General features: G+C 46.9%; 2 protein-coding genes across 5 annotated transcripts in view; one reads left to right on the top strand and one right to left on the bottom strand.

Annotated features, from left to right (window-relative positions):
• The window catches only part of rap1gds1 (RAP1, GTP-GDP dissociation stimulator 1), a 28106-nt gene extending 20092 nt beyond the window's left edge, over positions 1–8014 (top strand). For both annotated transcript variants that reach the window (XM_040034620.1, XM_040034621.1), the window contains 6 exons: positions 1602–1736; positions 4158–4283; positions 4502–4641; positions 5521–5647; positions 5858–5986; positions 6382–8014. In XM_040034620.1, coding sequence (XP_039890554.1) covers positions 1602–1736; positions 4158–4283; positions 4502–4641; positions 5521–5647; positions 5858–5986; positions 6382–6509 — 785 coding nt within the window. In that variant the 3' untranslated portion in view covers positions 6510–8014. The remainder of the gene's footprint in view (positions 1–1601; positions 1737–4157; positions 4284–4501; positions 4642–5520; positions 5648–5857; positions 5987–6381) is intronic.
• Positions 8015–11143: 3129 nt separating this feature from the next.
• Positions 11144–18027, bottom strand: LOC120735312 (tetraspanin-5-like). 3 transcript variants are annotated; one of them, XM_040034628.1, is made up of 11 exons: positions 17689–18027; positions 17348–17398; positions 16350–16496; positions 16103–16273; positions 15656–15781; positions 15499–15546; positions 14846–14962; positions 14695–14756; positions 13366–13473; positions 11355–11380; positions 11144–11265 (listed from the first exon to the last, which is right to left on the bottom strand). In XM_040034628.1, exons 1-9 carry the CDS (start codon positions 17767–17769, stop codon positions 13401–13403), a joined length of 876 nt encoding a protein of 291 aa, XP_039890562.1. In that variant the 5' UTR covers positions 17770–18027; the 3' UTR covers positions 11144–11265; positions 11355–11380; positions 13366–13400. The 3 variants fall into 3 exon arrangements, with proteins under 3 accessions (XP_039890562.1, XP_039890561.1, XP_039890563.1); XM_040034627.1 differs by having other exon boundaries at positions 11355–13473; XM_040034629.1 differs by lacking the exon at positions 13366–13473 and having other exon boundaries at positions 17689–18025.
• Positions 18028–18551: the final 524 nt, after the last annotated feature.

Here is an 18551-nt window from a genome sequence, read left to right as displayed (position 1 = left end):
AATGTGAACTATGGAGTGACATGATGCCACACTGTGAAACGTTGTGCCCTCCAGCACCAGCGTTAGACGTTTCATCACTGAGGGGATGGGAATCTGGAAATGTCAGCCCTGTATCTTAGTCCCAGTGACTCTGGAACTCACACCAGTTTAATGACACTCACTGGTATCCCAGTTGAACGATGGAGGGAAGAAAGAAACGCGCTGACCTCCATGTTTTTCTCCCTCACTGAAAATAAACGTCAGTAATGAGGAATAAAGCAGCACAGAGTGTTATTAGCATTAGCATGGAGGCATCGTTGGCCAGACTCACCTGGTAGCTGATAATAAAACTCCGAATCATTAATGACCCGGTGATAGTCGGAGCAGCCTTCATGCACAGAGTGCAGCACAGAGTTACTCTGATTCCTGTCTTCACCTGTGCAGCACACACAGAGCCATCCAGCACCTGTGATGGCTGCAACATTTCAGTCACATGTGACAGAAGCTGAAGCTTCATCGCTCCCACGTGTTCATCGATTAGGAGAGAGCGGCCGTTCTTTCTGGAGATGAACTCCTGGCGTCACTCTAACAGGAAGTGATGTCATAGCCACGTCCTGACACTCAGACAGCAGCACCTAAATATCAGTTAGCCCACTGCTACACCAGTATCCCAGTACAGACACACAAACTGGATCACATTTTACTGAGTGAACTTCAATAACTGACATATAGACGTCTTGAGTACAGCGATGGAGTGAGTAAATATCTGGCAGATCAAAGAAAAAAATCAACTATCAGATCCTGTGAAAACCTTTCTCTGCAACTTCTCTTCATCACCCTCATCATCATCTGTCTTTATATCCTGCTGTGTTCTTTTAAAGACGGCCTCAAACAAAGATGTGAAACATCCTTTACTATTGACTAACTAGACAAAGACCTGCAGTAAGACCCATCATCCAGATGAACTACTGACAGAACTTTAGAAACACCAGTTTCACCACCATTATTCCCAAAAGTAACACACAAGTCAGAGCAACAGTAAACCAAGGCCATGGTTCTCATACGAAGACCTGCCAGAGGCCCCGCCCACTCTGCGTGTTTGTTAACCCGTCAATAGACATCAATGAGAGGAAGTCTGCCACTTTGTGAGGATGCTCACAGTCAGCACCCTGAACTAGATTTAACCTCTGTTACACACTTTAGTTAAAAGGATGATTACAACCCTGCATCGACCCTCCATTATCACCAGTTAGAATCCAGACTAATGGTTTATTCTCAGAACCCCAATAAGCACCAAATGCTCACCACTGTTTCACCTCGTTCACAGTAATCGATTCATATCCTTCAACACAGAGTTGGAGAAAAGCAGTTTCTTCAGTAGCAACAACTAAAATCTATGATCCAGTCCAGTCTCCCAGTGGCTGGGAGGGTTACACCTGTGGGGATCCATTACACCAGTATCACAGGCTCCTGTCTGGGGCTGTTTTCATTTGGGCCACATTCATTGGGTTAGAGTCTGGGGGTCGTCTGCAGCTTTAAACAGTGCAGATAAGGATCATTTGTACCCACATAACCACACAATGTGTTTATGCACCCAACTATACTGTTCCTGCTGTTTGCAGATGGCAACTGCATCCACATGGTGGACACTGGCATCGTGCAGAAGCTTCTGGAGCTGCTGGATCGGCACGTTGAGGAAGGAAACGTCACTGTTCAGCACGCAGCCCTGAGCGCCCTGAGGAACCTGGCTATACCTGGTGGGTCAATATATCAGGTTACAGGTGACACCTGATTGATGACAACCAGATGTGGACACTGCAGCTACATAGTTGCTGTAATGATAAGCTTTGTGAAGTCTTCATGGATGAAAATGGGATTACAAGTCCATGCACACTACACATGCACACTACACATGCACACTACACATGCACACGTGTACACTATATCACTATTGTCTGCCTGCACACGCACACGATCTTGGGTGATGTCTCATCCACAGAGTTTAATATGATGTTGGCCCTCCCTTTGCAGCTGCAACAGCTTCAACTCTTCTGGGAAGGGTTACGATTTCAAAGTGTTTATTCAAACTCTTAAACAGTCACACAGAGCGCAGGCAGACATGTACCGTCTGGGGACTCTGTGGCTAAGCTGCTGTCCTTCCCAGTTACTTCCACTAACAGTTGGCTGGAATATTCAGACGTTTCACAGTTTGACAGTTGCACCCACTGAGCTCCAGAGATCGACCCATTCTTTAGAAAATGTTGACCCGCGTGCAGTCCTGAGAAAAACTACGTACACCCTCACTGTGGCAGCCAAGTGCTGCCAATCTATTTGACTTCAGTTATAATCAGCAAGTAGGTTTGAAAAGCAGTTGGAAATTTCGAACGTAGGATTTCACAGGATACCTGGAGTTGATCTTTCCTCCACCTCCTCTCATCACGGCGGCAGACACGTCGTAAGGCGCGTAGAGTCGTTTAACCAGCGTTGGGAAAAGGTTGTAGGGCGCTTCATTTTAGGTGCAACAGCGTCAAGGATAGAAGAGCATGTGGATAACAAGGTGTTTGCAAAGTCTTCAACCATATGAGAGGCAGAACAACCAAAAGTAGTGGATGCAGAATTCAGGAAAGACAGAGAGAAATCTGCCACAGTTTCAGCATCAACTATTCGTAAAGTCCAGTTCAGTATTATCTAAGTCACCATGACTGGGGCGTGGTCGGAGATCCCAACGTTGTTTATATCCTTTATGCGAATGCCCAAGCCTCAGGAAAAGACCCAGTCAAGGGTGTGGCCCTTAGCCTGGGTAGGTTCATCTACCCACTGAACGAGGTTAAAAGAGTCAGTTAATGCAAGAAAGTCTTTAGCTTCAGTCTTTAGTCCTGAGGGGAGGCAGTCAGGACTGAGGATTTGCACAAGTCATTCCCCACAAGCACCTCTTTCCATGTTTTATCGCTAAGTTCATACCCTGATGGATGCATTGGAGAGCAGTTAGTATCTTCCCCAAGGATATTTGACCAAGTGGCCGGCATAGTGTGCAGGAACATCTGTGCCGAGTATAACCTGGAAGTCCCGAGGTCAAAATGGGAGATGCCCCCAAGGGTGGTGGAGAATGACCGAGCTAAGATCCTGTGGGACTTCCAGATACAGACGGACAAAATGGTGGTGGCTAACCAACCGGACATAGTGGTGGTAGACAAACAGAAAAAGACGGCCGTAGTGATCGATGTAGCGGTTCCCAACGACAGCAACATCAGGAAGAAGGAACACGAGAAGCTGGAGAAATACCAAGGGCTCAGAGAAGAGCTGGAGAGGATGTGGAGGGTGACGGTGGTCCCAGTCGGAGGACTCGCCCACATGCTCGTCAAGAAGTCATTCATGAACAAGTTCATTTTATTTTCAACAAAACAATCGACAGATTGTGAGGGTGTAACATACAATCTACTAGTAAACAAACTGTAAAACAAACAGCATGATACATGTTCATGCTAACATCTCAATAAACAAGTTACTGTAGAAAGAGTTTTAGAAAAGCTTTGGATAGACTCTCTCATTAGTTCTGAGATAAAGACGCTGAGCTCTCGCTGTGGAGGATTGAGCACTGCCTGCATCTTCACACTGACCGCGGAGCTGCACACGGCAACAGAAGGAAAACATTTAAATAAAGTGTTGCAAAGTCAGCGAGTCATCCACTGATGTCACCGCTCCGTCTGCAGCTCTTTACATCCTCAGCTCTGCTGCTCAGGCCAGGAACTAGTCTGATCCTGTGGCTCTGCTCTTTGTGTGTGTTACTGCACACTGTGGGCTCTCTGCTGCGTTCAGCTGTGGATTTATGGCACACTTCTCCCTGTGATCTGCTCCGTCATGATCCACCTGTGACTCATCCAGCCTGCAATAATCACTCAGCTCTTACCAAATACTGCCTGGCAGCCACGGGTTTAATAACAGCATATTGCTGATGTTCTCTTTGCTGGTAGTTAAAGAGCTGATGTTTCCTCGTGAGTCAGCTGATGGATCTTTATGCTGAAATGGGAGTTCTTCCCGAGCTGTTGTTCAGGGTTGGGAAGGCCAGCTGCTTCACAGTGAAGGAGGAGCGGTGTGCCTGATGCTGTCAGCGCGATATAAGCATCATATAACTTTGTTTTTTGTTGTGAACAGTGTTTGTTCTGTTATTTCCTCTGCAGTGGTGAACAAATCCAAGATGCTGTCAGCTGGAGTGGCAGATGTGGTGTTGAAGTTCTTGCAGTCGGAGATGCCTCCAGTGCAGTTCAAACTGCTGGGAACGCTACGCATGCTCATCGACACCCAAGGTAAACGCTGGCTTCTGTCTTTAATGTTCAGTTTTATTCATGTTGGAACAGTTGGTATCAGCCCGTCATTATGGTGATTGCTGGAGTTCTGCTTGTGCGGGACAATGAGGAGAGGTTCTTAACAGCCTTCATTTTGAGTCATTAAGACAAATATGAAAGCAGCTACTCACGTGTGCAGCATCAATGACGGCAGCCTTGCCCACTGTGTGTTGGCTCAGCTGAAGCAGCAGACCACCTGGGAACCAATGGGAAGCTGGTGGAAAGGCTGGTGGAGTGGTGCGAAGCCAAGGACCACGCAGGCGTGATGGGCGAGTCCAACAGGCTTCTGTCTGCCCTCATTCGACACAGCAAGTCCAAGGTCAGACCACACGCCATCACTCACCCTCCAACACTGCAGCTGTGCTTGTTAACTGCTCAAGTCTGCAGCCGGTCCACATTCAGGTTTCCAGAGTGGGAGGTAATCCAGGATCGTAGCCTGGCAGACGTTTGGAAGTCAAAGGCATCGATAACGACTGAGCTCTGAGAGCTAACTGCACCCACACGTGCTGATTATGTTGTGTAGTGAAGATCAGTTAGCTGGCACTGATCAGAGTTTCCCAGAAAGTTCATCCTGCATGTTTGAGCAGCTTCTTTTTAGCGTTATTGGAGCTGGAACGTCACTGTTCAGAGACCAGGCTGGTAAACACTCAGCGCTCTGTTGGGCCAAGCTCACCTTTGACCTTTACAGAGGAAAATATTCAGGATCATTTCACTAACACTGCTTTTTATTTGGACGCTGTCACCTCCACCCATATTTGTGAATAAATCTCCACCCTTGCTTTCATACAACTGATCTTCTCATGGCCTCTGACAGTCGTCTCTGTGCTGCTAGACCTCAGTGCAGCGTCCGATGCTGTCCACCATAATGTCCACCATAATGTCCTATCAGAGCGATTAGCATTGAAGGTACTGACAGTCGAATATGCTACATACATTGAACTGAACAGTCAATATTCAGGCCCAATGATGATTTCTGATTATTACACCTGATTTCTGGACTCCTGTGGCTGGATTTGTTCTGCATGTGTGGATGAGAGGTCTTTTATGGAAGATGTGACTGTTTGATTTATTTTAAATGATAGAACCTGTTACATGTAAGTAATTATTATTACATGTAGTCCTCTTTAAAACAGCTCACCGTCAGTGCGCTGAACCTCTGAGTGTTTTTAATTCTGTAATTTTGTTTTTCTCTCTTTAGGAGGTAGTGAGGACTGTCATCCAGGGAGGAGGAGTCAAACACTTAGTTACCATGGCAACCAGTGAGCACATGATCATGCAGAATGAAGCCCTGGTGGCTCTGGGTCTCATAGCAGCCCTGGATTTAGGTAAGCTCCATGATCCCTGTCGTCACCATCTGTGACACAGAACATGTTTTAGGTGTGAGCAGCTGTGGTTACACACTACTGTTGAATTTCAGATAATGGACTTTGAAGGCGTTTCAGGAGCCGTGTTGCACACGAGCGTGTTTAGAAATGTGGCGCTGAAGCTTGTAACGTTTGTGCAGCACTGCAGCTGGATGAAAGTTTGCATTTCAGTTGCAGCTGAGAAGGACTTGGTGGGAGCCGGCCTGGTGTCTGTGCTTCACAAGCTGCTGTCAGATGAGAGGAGCGCACCGGAGATCAAGTACAACTCCATGATCCTCATCTGTGCAGTCATGGGCTCAGGTGAGACTGTAACCACTCACATGTTTGAGCTCTATGTGACGGCTGATTGGCTGCAGAGATCAAAAGTGTTGTGCTGATGAAACTCTGGATGTCTTCGTGTAACGCAGCTTTAAAAACGTGAAATAACAGCAGGACAAGAAGGTAGCAGACGGACAAATAAAAGCTGAAACGGTTCAGCCGGTCGGTGTTTCGGCGCCCTGGCGTCAGAGCGCTGAGGTCACTGCGTCTGCCTGAGTCTCACTGTCAGTGTGCAAGCGATGGACTGCCTCAGCAGCAGGAGTGTTGGAGGGTCTCTGCACAAACTGCTGTGTTTTAACACGTGATTAAACACTGTGCATGCTGGGACCTGTGGCTTCTTTGATAACACGCCTGCCTCCTGTGTTTCTCCTCTTCAGAGCCGCTTCATAAAGAGGTCCAGAGCTTGGCGTTTATCAACATCGTCTCCAAGCTGAGGGCTCACGAAAACAAGACGGTATCACACCAGGCGTCGCTCACAGAGCAGCGGCTAACGGCCCAGAGCTAAATGACTGAGTCTGACCCCGCCCACACCTGCCCACCCCAATGCCTGCCTGATACCCACCTCTCCAGTGACACCTCACCACTGCGCTCCCCCGTGCCCCATCGTCATGTGCCAAGGTACCATGTCATGTGAACTGCGAGCCAGATATCCACTCATGTCTCTGCCACCTCCACTAGGGTTAGACTGATGTGTAATACTTTGTGTTTACATACAAGCTGAGCTTTTATTTTGAAGACCTCACCATAATTCCAAACTAGTCAAAGTCAAAACCTGTTTTTAGACGCGCGAGGGATACAGTCCTCTGGAAGCCATATTTGTAGTTTTATTCAGACGGTTAGCAGGAGGCTTCACACACGAGCTGATGTGTGAGCCACTAACGAACGCATTAGTCTAACCCTACCCCCTCTACACGTGCATGCGTCTCCGTAGCTCCACCAGAGCGCCACAGACTGCCTGATGCAATAGATCGAAGACGACACTCCTTTATGACCATAGCTGTGACGCCATCTGCCGGTAAGCCGTCCAAGAAAGTGTGCACAGAACATCTTTCCTGTTGTGGATCTTCTTTGGTTTTTCGAAGCAGACAGCCATGACGCGCCCAGCTGTGTCCCATGTAGATAGAGTACACGCTGACTAGGAGCTGTGCATGTTTTAGTCCCGTTCAAGGTGTGCCGCGTTTACCTGTCCGCTGCTTGCATGCTCCAGAGCATAGCCAGCCCTCTTCCTGCTGACACCTCGAGTCCTGGACTCGATTTTATTCCGTTTTTAACTTGTGCTGTTCAAACAGTTCAAACAAACAAAATACGAGCAGAGGAGCAAATTGGACGTGTGCCCTTCCTAACAAATGATGGCCTCAGCAGGAGCTCCTGGACTCTATCCAACACCATCATACTGTGAATACTGGTCTTTAATTGCAGACTCTGGAAGTTTCACAGGAATTTGTAGAGCGTACAGTAACAGCAGGAGAGGTCAAATCCCACAGGGTCAGTAAGAGCTGCATGTCGGATATATGACATCCTTCCTGTTAGTACGTGGTAGCTCTGCCTGAACACAAAAAGCATCAGTGAGCTGTTATTGTTTCAGACTGTCAGGAAACCTCAGATCAGGCCCCACAAACGCAGCCCCGAGTGTCCGTGGGGTCACTGCCGTGTACGGTCTGTGGCCGCACAGCTGGAACCGGGATTAACAGTTAATAGGACAGACACAAAGCAGCTCCCGCACGGCGCCCTCTGGAGGACAGACTTGGTTTACATGCAGCAGGTTGTCGTCCGTGCTCCTCACCCTGTCCCTGTCCGGGCCCACACCTGGTCCTTTTCTTTTTTAAAGGTATGAATGGTTATTTATCAGAGTCGTGCTCTTCTATGACACATGCCAGTAGAGATCCTTAGTCACTGCATCAACTACTATAAGCATATATGTTTGTTGTACATGTCATGAGTTGTATATTTTGGAGGATTGTAACTCAGATAATTGTAATGCAGATAATTAAAGACGATAGCTGGTGACGACTCATGTGTTCTTGTTTTGTCTAGAGTGAAGCTCGAGTCCTCGAGTGAAGTCAAAGAATCTTTAGATTTGAACTGAAGATATAATTTAAGTAAGCACACAGGCTGGTCACATGATGAAGGGTCGTGTGGTGTGGACCAGAGTCCCACTGAGTTCATCTGACTTCAGGACGAGTCACTTTTTATTCCCCACAAACAGTCAGTGCAGCAGCTCTTACTGCAGCTCAGTGTTGACGGGTTCAGTATTTTGCCCAAGGACACTTGCAGGTGCTGGGGGACTGAACCGCCCGGTGCTCGCGTGGCCTGTCCCCGTGGTACTCGCCTCCTCACACATACATGTGTAATAATACACATCATGGCGTTAATTCAGTTACACTTGAATGAAAGGCTGGAGAACAGGAGCCACTGATACAAAGTGAGAGTCAGTCTTTGCTCGTCATCATGACACTTCTGCTGTGGACACGTGGCACAGCTGTAGTTCCCTGTAGCCTAAACACTGTTACAGAGCTACAGAGGAACTACAGTCTTCTTTGTAGAAGAAACATCTTCAGAGTTCAGGAACATCTCTGACTTGTTCTAAAGCTCCTCCAGCCTCGTCTCGGCCATGACCTCTGGTTCTTCTGCTGACAGTCTCAGGACCTAAGTGTTCTTCATGCTCACCGTAGTGCTCTGCTCAGAGAATCAAGGGTTTGACTCATTAGGCTGGAGCATGGCTCTGCTTCATGAACACGTCTCTGCAATATCAGCAGTGACAGTCGGCACACTGACTCATGGGAAGTGCAGTTCATAAACATATTTACTAACCATAAATATGAACAACTCAGACGCACAATGATCAGTAATGTCATCACCTTTATTAATATTAAAAGCAGTTTGAGACAAAGACATGAAAGGAGGCGGTTACAGTCCAGTGTCTATGGCGTGTTCTGAGATCACTGAGGCATCATCACCACCTCCAAACGTGTCACTGCAGATTCAGTAGTACTGACAGGTGTAGAGTTAGAAAACCAAGTTCACTGTAAAATAGTTATTATCAAAAACATTACTGATCCCTCTGTGAGTAGAAAAAAACTCTGTGGAGCTCCGGGGAACACTTGATAACCGCCGTGACAAGAAAAACAAGGTAGTTAGCACATTAATACAAGTACATGCTGTGAGCCAATCAAATCACTTTAAATCACCGAGGGAAACACGGAGCACATGAGCTCGTTTGGTGAACGACGTCTGTTTTCATTCAAGTGGAAAACGCTGGGTATGAAACACTGAGGATGATCATTTTCACCGAACTTCACTCAGTGTTTAAGTAAAGACGTGGAACGAGACGGCGCATGATGTCACGTCGGGACACAACAAACCAACGAGTATAATCAGAGTGACACCTTAAAACAGCACAAGTGTAATAATGACTCGTTTATTCACATGTGACGGAGCGAGTAACTGTCCAACAACACAAACTACTTTCTTCAAACGTCTCTGTCCTTCATCATTAGTTACTGTAACTGAACAGGTCGTTTTTAGAATCATTTTCTTGTCTTTGTATCCAAAGCTGTGACTTTACTGAGCAACAGTATCAGGATTTGTTTTGGGCGGAGTCACGTGTAGCTTTGTCTTTGAGCCCAGCTGGAGCCTCAGATCAGCTGAACTCTGTGTTTGTGATGCAAACTGAAATGTACTGACATTTTCTAAATAATTTGTCTGTAGTTTCCACAGATGATATCAAACAGACAAGAACAAAGTGGTGTCACAGTTTTGAAATCTAAAGCTGAAAAGTGGAGGTTTGGGCTGCAGCCATGTTAGGAGCCACACCTTTATAGACGAGAGGGTGGAGGCCAGCCCGACTGTCAGCCAGTGCTATTAGCTTCGTTAGTAGGATCCATGAAATGAACAGAAAACACCAGAACTGTCTGCAGCACACAGTAACCAACAACAACCATCCTAAAAGTGCGGGGTCAGGTTCACTGACTCACATTAGCAAAGGTGAGGCCTGCATGCTACCTGTGCTGACGTACCTGTTAAAGATGCCACACCCACGTTTCAGTTGTGCAGGTGCACGAGTTCTTTAAAAGCAGCCCACTTTAGATGTGTTACAAATGTGTCTGTTCTTTGTCCCACAATGTAAATATGCTTTAAAACAGCGGGTACCCCAACCGACCATCGACCGGTACCCCAACCGACCATCGGCCCGTGAGGCGTGGAGGGCTGCGAAAGTTGAGACTCGGGTGTGAAATTCATGGTTTTCAGAGTTTTTAATCAGTTTCTTCGCTAACTCAGTTTCCCTGGGTCTTTTCCCGTGTGTTATGAATAAATCTGATCTTTTTTGGTACCAGTACTGGTTTTATTTTGTTGTATTTGTCCGCGACACCTTAAAGGCCGGTCCGTGAAAATATTGTCGGACATAAACCGGTCCGTGGTGCAAAAAAGGCTGGGGATCGCTGTTCTAGAAATACTGTGAAGTTGGGTATTTTCTCACGAGTCCATGGGAACTGGTTCCCTTTGAGCCAAGCAGCACTGAGAGAAGCTACAGCTGCTGCCTTTAAAAAGATCCAAGAAGATAAGAACAAATAATAAATCCTCTTTAAACAGAAGAACGGTTTCTGTTTTTCAAGTTCCAGGTCAGTCTCAACGAGCTCTAAGGTGGACGTCTTCACTAAAACTGATTTCAATCTGAAACGAGCAGATTAAAGAATACTGAGGTGTCACACCGGAGCGAGGGGTAGGGCAGTGGGAGGAGTTTAGCTATCCACTCCAGTGCTTGCAGAGCTACAAGGTGGTGATGAACGTGGCAGCAACATTCTCAAACACTTCCCTTCTTCAGTAGAGAAGGAAGTCATTGAAGTGATCCCTTCTTTCATTCGTACTGTGTATTTACAGCATGTTTAGCTGCTGTCAGTGCAGCATGCAAAGATATCCACTTACAGATTCCTCCCTACGGTGCTGCAGTCAAGCGCAACTAATGCAAAGGTACAGGAAGCGAGTGGTTGAGTGTGAGGAGCACGAGCCGCAGTCCTAACGATGGCCCGTAATGACTACAGTGAAAAATATCTAATATCAAAAACATTATCAAAACTTCTACTCTAGATGTAGCTATCAAACCTGGAGCGCTGCGAATGCTAACAGTGCTCTCCTTCTTTGTACAGTAGTTACTCACAGTGTTTATATACAAGTCATTTCACATATTAGTGCCTTGGAACAAAGGTGCTGGTTCAGTAAGGGATGGTGCCGTGATCGGGTCTGATCTCCCCGACGTGCTGGAGCTGATCATGGGGAAGAAGGACAAAACATATTACAGGTCACATCTGCTTTTATATCAACCGTGTAAGTTTGGTTGAGTTTAAGTGTTTACCTTAAACGCTGCATTAGGTAAAGAAGCTGGAAAGGAAAAGACAGAAAGAGGCGTTTAGTAACTGTACGACTCGGTGCGTCACTAACAAGCCTGCTGCAGTGACAGAAGGCTGAGGCTTAGGGTGACACCACCAAGGATCTTCTGCAGGGTCAGGGAAGACTTTGCAACAATCACAGGTTACGGCTTCGAAAGCAAAGTGCCCCAACTCTGACCGCTGACCGTGACTGCATCTCTGATGTACAGTAGCATCACTTCACTCAGTACTGTTAGACTCCTGAATGACGATGTTGTTCAGTAACAGACAACTGATCCTTATGAGTTTAACTGGACGCTGACAAACAGGGTCCAGTCAAACATGAACAGCATGTTTGCTCCACATGTTTGAGTTGCACCTGTACCTGATGTAACCTCTGATCTGTTTTACCTGAAATGATGCGTTTACATCGACTGCTCACAGCACAACAATAAAACGCCTGCACTTAGACATTACATGGGCTTCCGGTTCATTTCAGCATTGGTCTGAACATCTTAGTGCTTATGTTGAAGGCCCTGCATTGTGCTGGACCCTAACCCTGGCAGCCTGCTTTGTTCCTGCAGGTCAAACAGCTGTTTCTGCTGCAAACAAACGTTTTTATTAATTTTCCTGGACTATTGTTGATCGTTATTTCATCTTTTTTCTTCTGTTTCTGTGGGTTTGAACTCTTTTCCATCATATTAAGGATGTCACAGGCAGCATAACATTTCCACGGCCTCTCCAGACCCTTTTCGTGTCTTTCACATATGCTCATGGTGAATCTATGAAAAGCACAGGGCCCCACTGGTGGACCTGCCAGTTCTGGTATTCTATGGCAAAGGCCAATCAGAGTCCACTGGAGGCCGCCCTCATGAAGTCTGTTGTTTGGTCAGAGCCATTACACAGTGGCCAGTTAGAGGTCATCCTGTTCCTCGTTGCATAAAGAAGCAAATACTGGTCCTGCTGATGGTTTACAGTCCTCTACCTGCCTGCTACTGCAGACTATGCTAGCAGACAGCAAACAGTACTGACGTGATGCTATACTCTGATTAAACGTCAGCTGCTGTGCTACCAGCACAGTAAGTAGTAAATACATTAGTGTAGTTTGACCTTTGACCTCAGGTTTGCTGAATGTTGTGGGTACAACACTGACCACAGTGAAGGCAAGCCTAATATTAGCATGCTTTGGTAGCATTCAGATGCAGCTACAGGGCTTCTGTGCAGTTTAGCACAACAGGAGCCACGTTTGGAGAAAGTGAGCTGTGACTGTGTCACTAACAGCACATGTGCTGTCATCATGTCATATTATTCATGCTTCACTTTCAATTACTGTAGCCAAACATGCTAGCTGTTAGCTAGTTCCTGCATTGTTTTTTCAGCTTCTTGGGCACGTGGATTGCTGCGTTTCTGTTCATCATGGCGTCGTTATGTGTGTGATCAAAATCATATCAGCATTTCATTTCTAACTGTGGCACTTTAAAACCAGGACAGATGGTCTGCTGCGACAGTCGCTAACGTGTTGCTAACTACAGCTAGCTAACACCGCTACACTAAAACAACAGGACATGCTGCATGGAGAGCAAAGAGCCAGGCTTTGGTTTGAATTACAGCGTGTGGATGGTGGGACAGACGTACGTGTTCAAGTGCTAACAAAGCTTTAATATGCTAGCTGCTGGTGGGGGTTCTTCTACTGCCAGTTTGTAGTAATTAGTAGTAGTTAGGTGTTAATATGAAACTGAATTCATTAATTGTAATTAAAGAATTATTAATTTAATAATTTATTTTTATTTTTTAGAATTGTTTTAATAAAATGTATTTGTTATAAATTCACATTTATTTTTAAATAATAATAATGAAAAATGATGAGTTTGTGGCACATTCTTGCTTCCACACAACACTGTTAGGGTCACATGACTACCCCACAGCTGCACCTTAAACAGCACACAGATCACACAGCAAAGCTCAAGAGAAGTCTCCACATGGATCCATCACACCCACCGGTGACAAACACACATGCGGTGTGTGCGAGTGTCTCACGAGTAGTAAGCCGACGCTTTCTTGCTGGAGTACGGTGGGAGTCGGCGCATGTAGAGAGGGGGGGGCACCCTGATGAAGCATGGAGGAGGAAGAATGAGTGTGATGATTGAGCTCAATAAGCCTTGTCCCTAAACAGCAAACTGAATGTTACGCTTGATTCATGCGTCAGAGCTGCAGGATAAAACTGTGACGTTACAACAGCTACAGCTATGAAAACAAACACGAGTCCCAGCAGACAGGAGTGTTTGTGTGGATGCAGGTTTATTATGGAGCATTGCAATGAAGAAATGTTGCTCTTTAGTTCACACTGCAGCCGTAAGCTGTGCTGATGTTTGCTGACTGTTACACTTACTAATACGACAGCTCTTACTACAGAACATTTAAACGATTTACGAATGTTTTTGATGATCATTTGCTGCAAAGTGAACCGACTGTGAAAAAGGGCGTTTTGCACCCAGTGTGTCGAAGTCCTGTTTGGAAGTGCAGCCACATTTATCTGACTCACTGAAGATTCACAAAGTCCTGAGAACAGCAGCCCACTTCAGTACCCTGCTCAGTGAGTCTGACCTCTGACCTCCACTCTTTCAAACAGCAACACCAATCAAAGCGCAGCGTGAACCCTCCATGAGGTCGCCTAGCTGTGCGAGTGTTTAACACCTCCCAGAGGTACGTTTGCATTTCTACTGAGGCGGGAGAAAACAGAGCCATCAAACATCTGTACGGTCACACGATGTTTACAGACAAATGTCACTATGGTTGGTTATTGTTCAATGAAATGTTAAGCCCTGAGAGTACTTTACACAGCAAAAAGAGACGCTCTCCATCAGTGCGTTTAACAAACCAGTCATGGCAACCAGTACGATCCCAATAACAGTGATTGGATATAACGAACTATAATTCTTTCAGACGTGCTGCTGCCATCAAATGAAACGAACCTTTGTTCTTTATAAAACTGTTCTGCTGTCACATTTATGACTTTGCAGATTGTTGTGTTCTGTTATTATTCACATTTTACACAGTTTGTCCCAAAACTGGGGAAAACTGTCTCCCAGTACTGACGGATGTGTGGACACGTACTGGCCAACAGCAGCTGTCTGCGAATCGTTTCATTTACTGGTACAGATGTTGCACAGTGGATCCAGCAGAGGGCGCTCTGACTGCTGTAAGGACCAGCTGCTGGGAGCAGAGCTGTCTGTTCTCACATCAAGTATTGCTATCAGTTAATAACAAGCCCGTGTCAGTGTGGCTCGAGCTGCCAATCAGTGAAACGTGTGTGCAGCGTTTTCTCACCAGCTCGCCCGCACGGCCTCGATGTCGCTCACTAAGTTTTGAGCCAAACAAATTCCAAAGATCTGTGGATGAAACACAAGAAGAGTTGGAAACCCGAAGGACCCGAGAGCACGATGCGTTCGCTCGACACCCGAAGGTGCGCGGCACCGACCTGCAGCAGCGCAACGCCGATGAAGATCCCCGCCACCAGCGTGAGGTTGTCCTGCAGCCACTTCTCAAACTGGGGCACGCAGCCTTTAACGTTGATGTAGTCCTTCTGCTCGGAGTCCTGCGTGCACACAAACACGTGTCATTTCAGATATTCATGTCCCGGGGCTTTGGTCGTGACAGTAACAGAAATGACCTGTAACAACGAGTCTGTTTCCTTCTTTCTTTGCAACGCTCAGACTTCTGATACTCGGAGATCATCATTTGTATCCTCGATTACTAAAAGTTTAACAAACGTGGCGTTTTTGTCACGACTGCCGTGACCTGACCTGTGACAGATGAGCCTTTAACAGCGTTATGGAGCTGATGGATGAGTGTGGGCAGCATTAACCTGAGCTGGTTAACCACATGCTACATGCATGTATCACAGCCTTCACGTGTACACACACACTGACAGGAAGTCTGAAACACATTTAGTTTTATTATGATCCAATCTGCTGCCCTCGAACAAGAGGTCAGAGGTCATATATGACATGTTTTAAATCTTAGTATGATACCTTCTATATGTTGTTGTGACGCCAATAAATCATTACGATGACCCAACTCTGCGCCCCCGCACTGGTTTACCAGTTACTCACTGGTTTACCAGTTACTTACTGGTTTGGCTCGAATGTCGTAGCCACACTGAGTGTTGATCACGTCCTCCTGAAAGCAAGAAACAATCCTGGGTTTAGCCGTGAGTAGGTGGAGTCAGCTGACCACACCGGTGACAAACAAACGCCAACATCAACAACGATGTGTGGGGAAGTCGTACCGCTGGGTCCTTGGTGCAGCAGGAGAAGGGAACGCCGCACTTTTCCCGACTGGGGTTTCCATCGGTGCAGTTAAAATAGATGTTCAGGTTCCAGTCGTCTGCTCCGAAAGCACCACAGCACTCCCACTGCAGCCAGGCACAAACACTCCTGTTAATAGGACTGCACACGATCAGCACACGCTTCAAGGTGGTCCGAGGACGGACACGTAGAAAGACGAGCGTTAAAAATGGACACTACTCCTTAAATGATCCAGTTCATGTCAAATACAAACTTTCACTACAATGAACCCGTCCAGCACGTAGACTGCACCGCAGCTTTACAGCTTCATGGACACGTCACGTGTATTAGCATGCAGGCGTGACGCGGACGCTGTTAGAACGACACCAATACCAGTATGATCATGTATGATGATGGTGTAATAACATCTGTCACGTGTCAGTACTTACATATTCCTGAGTGAAATCGATGAGGTTCTGCAGGTCGATGTCGTCCCGATACGCCCGGATGTTGTTGTTGATGAACAGGTTGAGCTGGTCTTTAATCCAGTCCTTGAAGACAAACGCCAGAACTCCCGTCGTTAACTCCAGGAAGAAGATGATTCCAAGGAACACCGAGAACTACGACAGAAGAAGCAGACGCTCAGCACACTGAAGCCTGCTGCTTGTTGATGCGTGACAACGATTTGGAACATACAAACTTCAGTAGAAACGTGTTTTCCCGCAGCGCTCCGATGCATCCGGCAAAGCCCAGGATGAACATAACCCCCCCAACCACCATGAAGAGCCAGACTGGGTCCAGACCCCCCAGGTCTGTGATAGATGAGAGGTTGGACAGGACCCCCTGCAGAGGACAGACGCAGCACTCAGTCTGAGCCGGTTTGGTCAACAGGGCCACAAATAAATGCATGAACTAGTTTTTCAGCGTCACTCTGAGACAGGATATTTCTAACTTTAGAGATGTTGCACAAATGGAAGAAAGCAGTCTTACATATTTGTTTAATATGTGCGTTGAAGGACATGTCCTGGTCAAACATGACTCCAAGGTTCCTCACAGTGTTACTGGAGGCCAAGGTAATGCCATCCAGAGTAAGAATCTAGTTAGATACCATATTTCTAAGATTTTCAGGGCCGAGTACAATAACCTCAGTTTGATCTGAATTAAGAAGCAGAAAGTTAGCGGCCATCCAGGTCTTTATGTCTTTAAGACATTCCTGCAGTTTAACTCATTGGTGTGTGTTATCTGGCTTCGGTTACAAGTGTTTGAAGCAAAAACCAACATTTGACATCATCTTTCCAAAGTTGCTTATTTCAGTGCTTCGTTTATCAGTTCTGTGAACACTTCCCACGTTCAAACAGAAGTGCTGTCACATGACCCTGGGAAACACTGAGCCCTCAGCTGTGTCACATTTCTGACTTTAGTAAAGTTCACATGAAAGTCAAGTACACTAAACAACACGAACACGTGTGTGGAAAATGACTGACGGCTCATTAAATGAATCAGGTTTTGATTGGAGGTCACCTGACTTTGCTTTGAAATGCTTGGCTGTCCACGCTGCAGGACAGGAGCGTGGGTTTCTGTGCCGCTTCCACGCTCGTGAGCAGCTCACAGGACTCACGCACACGCGTCCATCACACTGGAACACGCTGACGTCTCAGTCAGTGTAATGACGTTGTTGTCACGTGTGCACTTACCTTCTCACTCCACGCCCACAGTCCGATTCCCACTAAGGCCATGCCCAGCAGCTGCAAGACACGGACCACATCTCATTAAGGTGAAGATGCACGCGAACACAATCACATGACGTCACTGACTCAGTGTTATTTAAAGGTTTCCCCCGTGACGTTTCTCGTGTGTCACTCAGCAACAATAAGCAGTGTGTGTGCGTGTCCATCAGGCCCTCAGCTGTCATTAAAGCCGATTAGCTGTGCTGTGTACTAAGCTGCAGCAGGAACGCTCACGTTACTCTGAGTAACGGATCGATGCCTCCCCCGTTACTGATAATAACACACGTCACCCACGCACAGCTGCTCACCCAGAACAGGATGTTGAATCCAAAGATGAAGTATTTGATGCAGCAGCTGACTTCGTGGCCTTTGTAATGATTCCCCGACATGATCGTGGGTGGAGGAGACACGGCCTGCTGCTGCTTCACGGGGTTCGTGCCGTGCGGGAGGGAACAGGTTCAGCGCTCCGTGGACGCATGTCACCGTGGGCTTCCGGTCCGGACAGAGGCCCTGGCACACGGACGGATGTGACCCGCTAACACGAAGGAAACACGGATAGCAAACAAACAGCGGCCCTGATCTACGCCGGACAAGTGCAGCGCATCTCCGCCGCTCCCGACAAGCGAAGGCGGCAGGAGGCGGGGCCAGAGCGACGGAGAGTCGGAGGTGATTGGTTAGAACGACACAAAGGCAGGACAGTCTACCAATAGGATCCAAGGAACACCGATGTACTTCCGTGTCGTTATTCCAGCGATCGTTCCAGATCTAACACTAGTTTGGAAAATTCTCCTGAATGTGTTTAATGAAGACGCGCAAACTGTCCCGGGATTACACGGAGAAGCCTTAAAGCGCGCGGACAGGAAGCGTTTCACCCACAGTCGTGTCAGACCCACGGAACCAGATCAAGACCAAAGTTTATGACATTCATGTTTGGAGAGAAACGACACACACATTCATACACAGTAGAAATCTCAATGCTGCAGCTTCTTTCCTTTCTCTCGAGGAGCCCCACAGCGGCTCATACGCTGCAGCAAAACTATAATCATAGTCAAATGAATGTTTTGCTGCAGTCACTGAGTCTGTGGAGGAAACACGGGGCCTCGCTCTGTTCCGCGTGGACACGTCCAGTTAAAACAGCTGGTGAATAAATAAAAACATGTTTCTGGTTGAT

Source organism: Simochromis diagramma, unplaced genomic scaffold (assembly GCF_900408965.1).
Source record: "Simochromis diagramma unplaced genomic scaffold, fSimDia1.1 OVJJ01000439.1, whole genome shotgun sequence".
In the NCBI taxonomy this organism is placed as follows: domain Eukaryota; kingdom Metazoa; phylum Chordata; class Actinopteri; order Cichliformes; family Cichlidae; genus Simochromis; species Simochromis diagramma.
The sequence above is the reverse complement of the archived record's forward strand: the minus strand, read 5'-3'. Positions and strand labels throughout refer to the sequence as shown.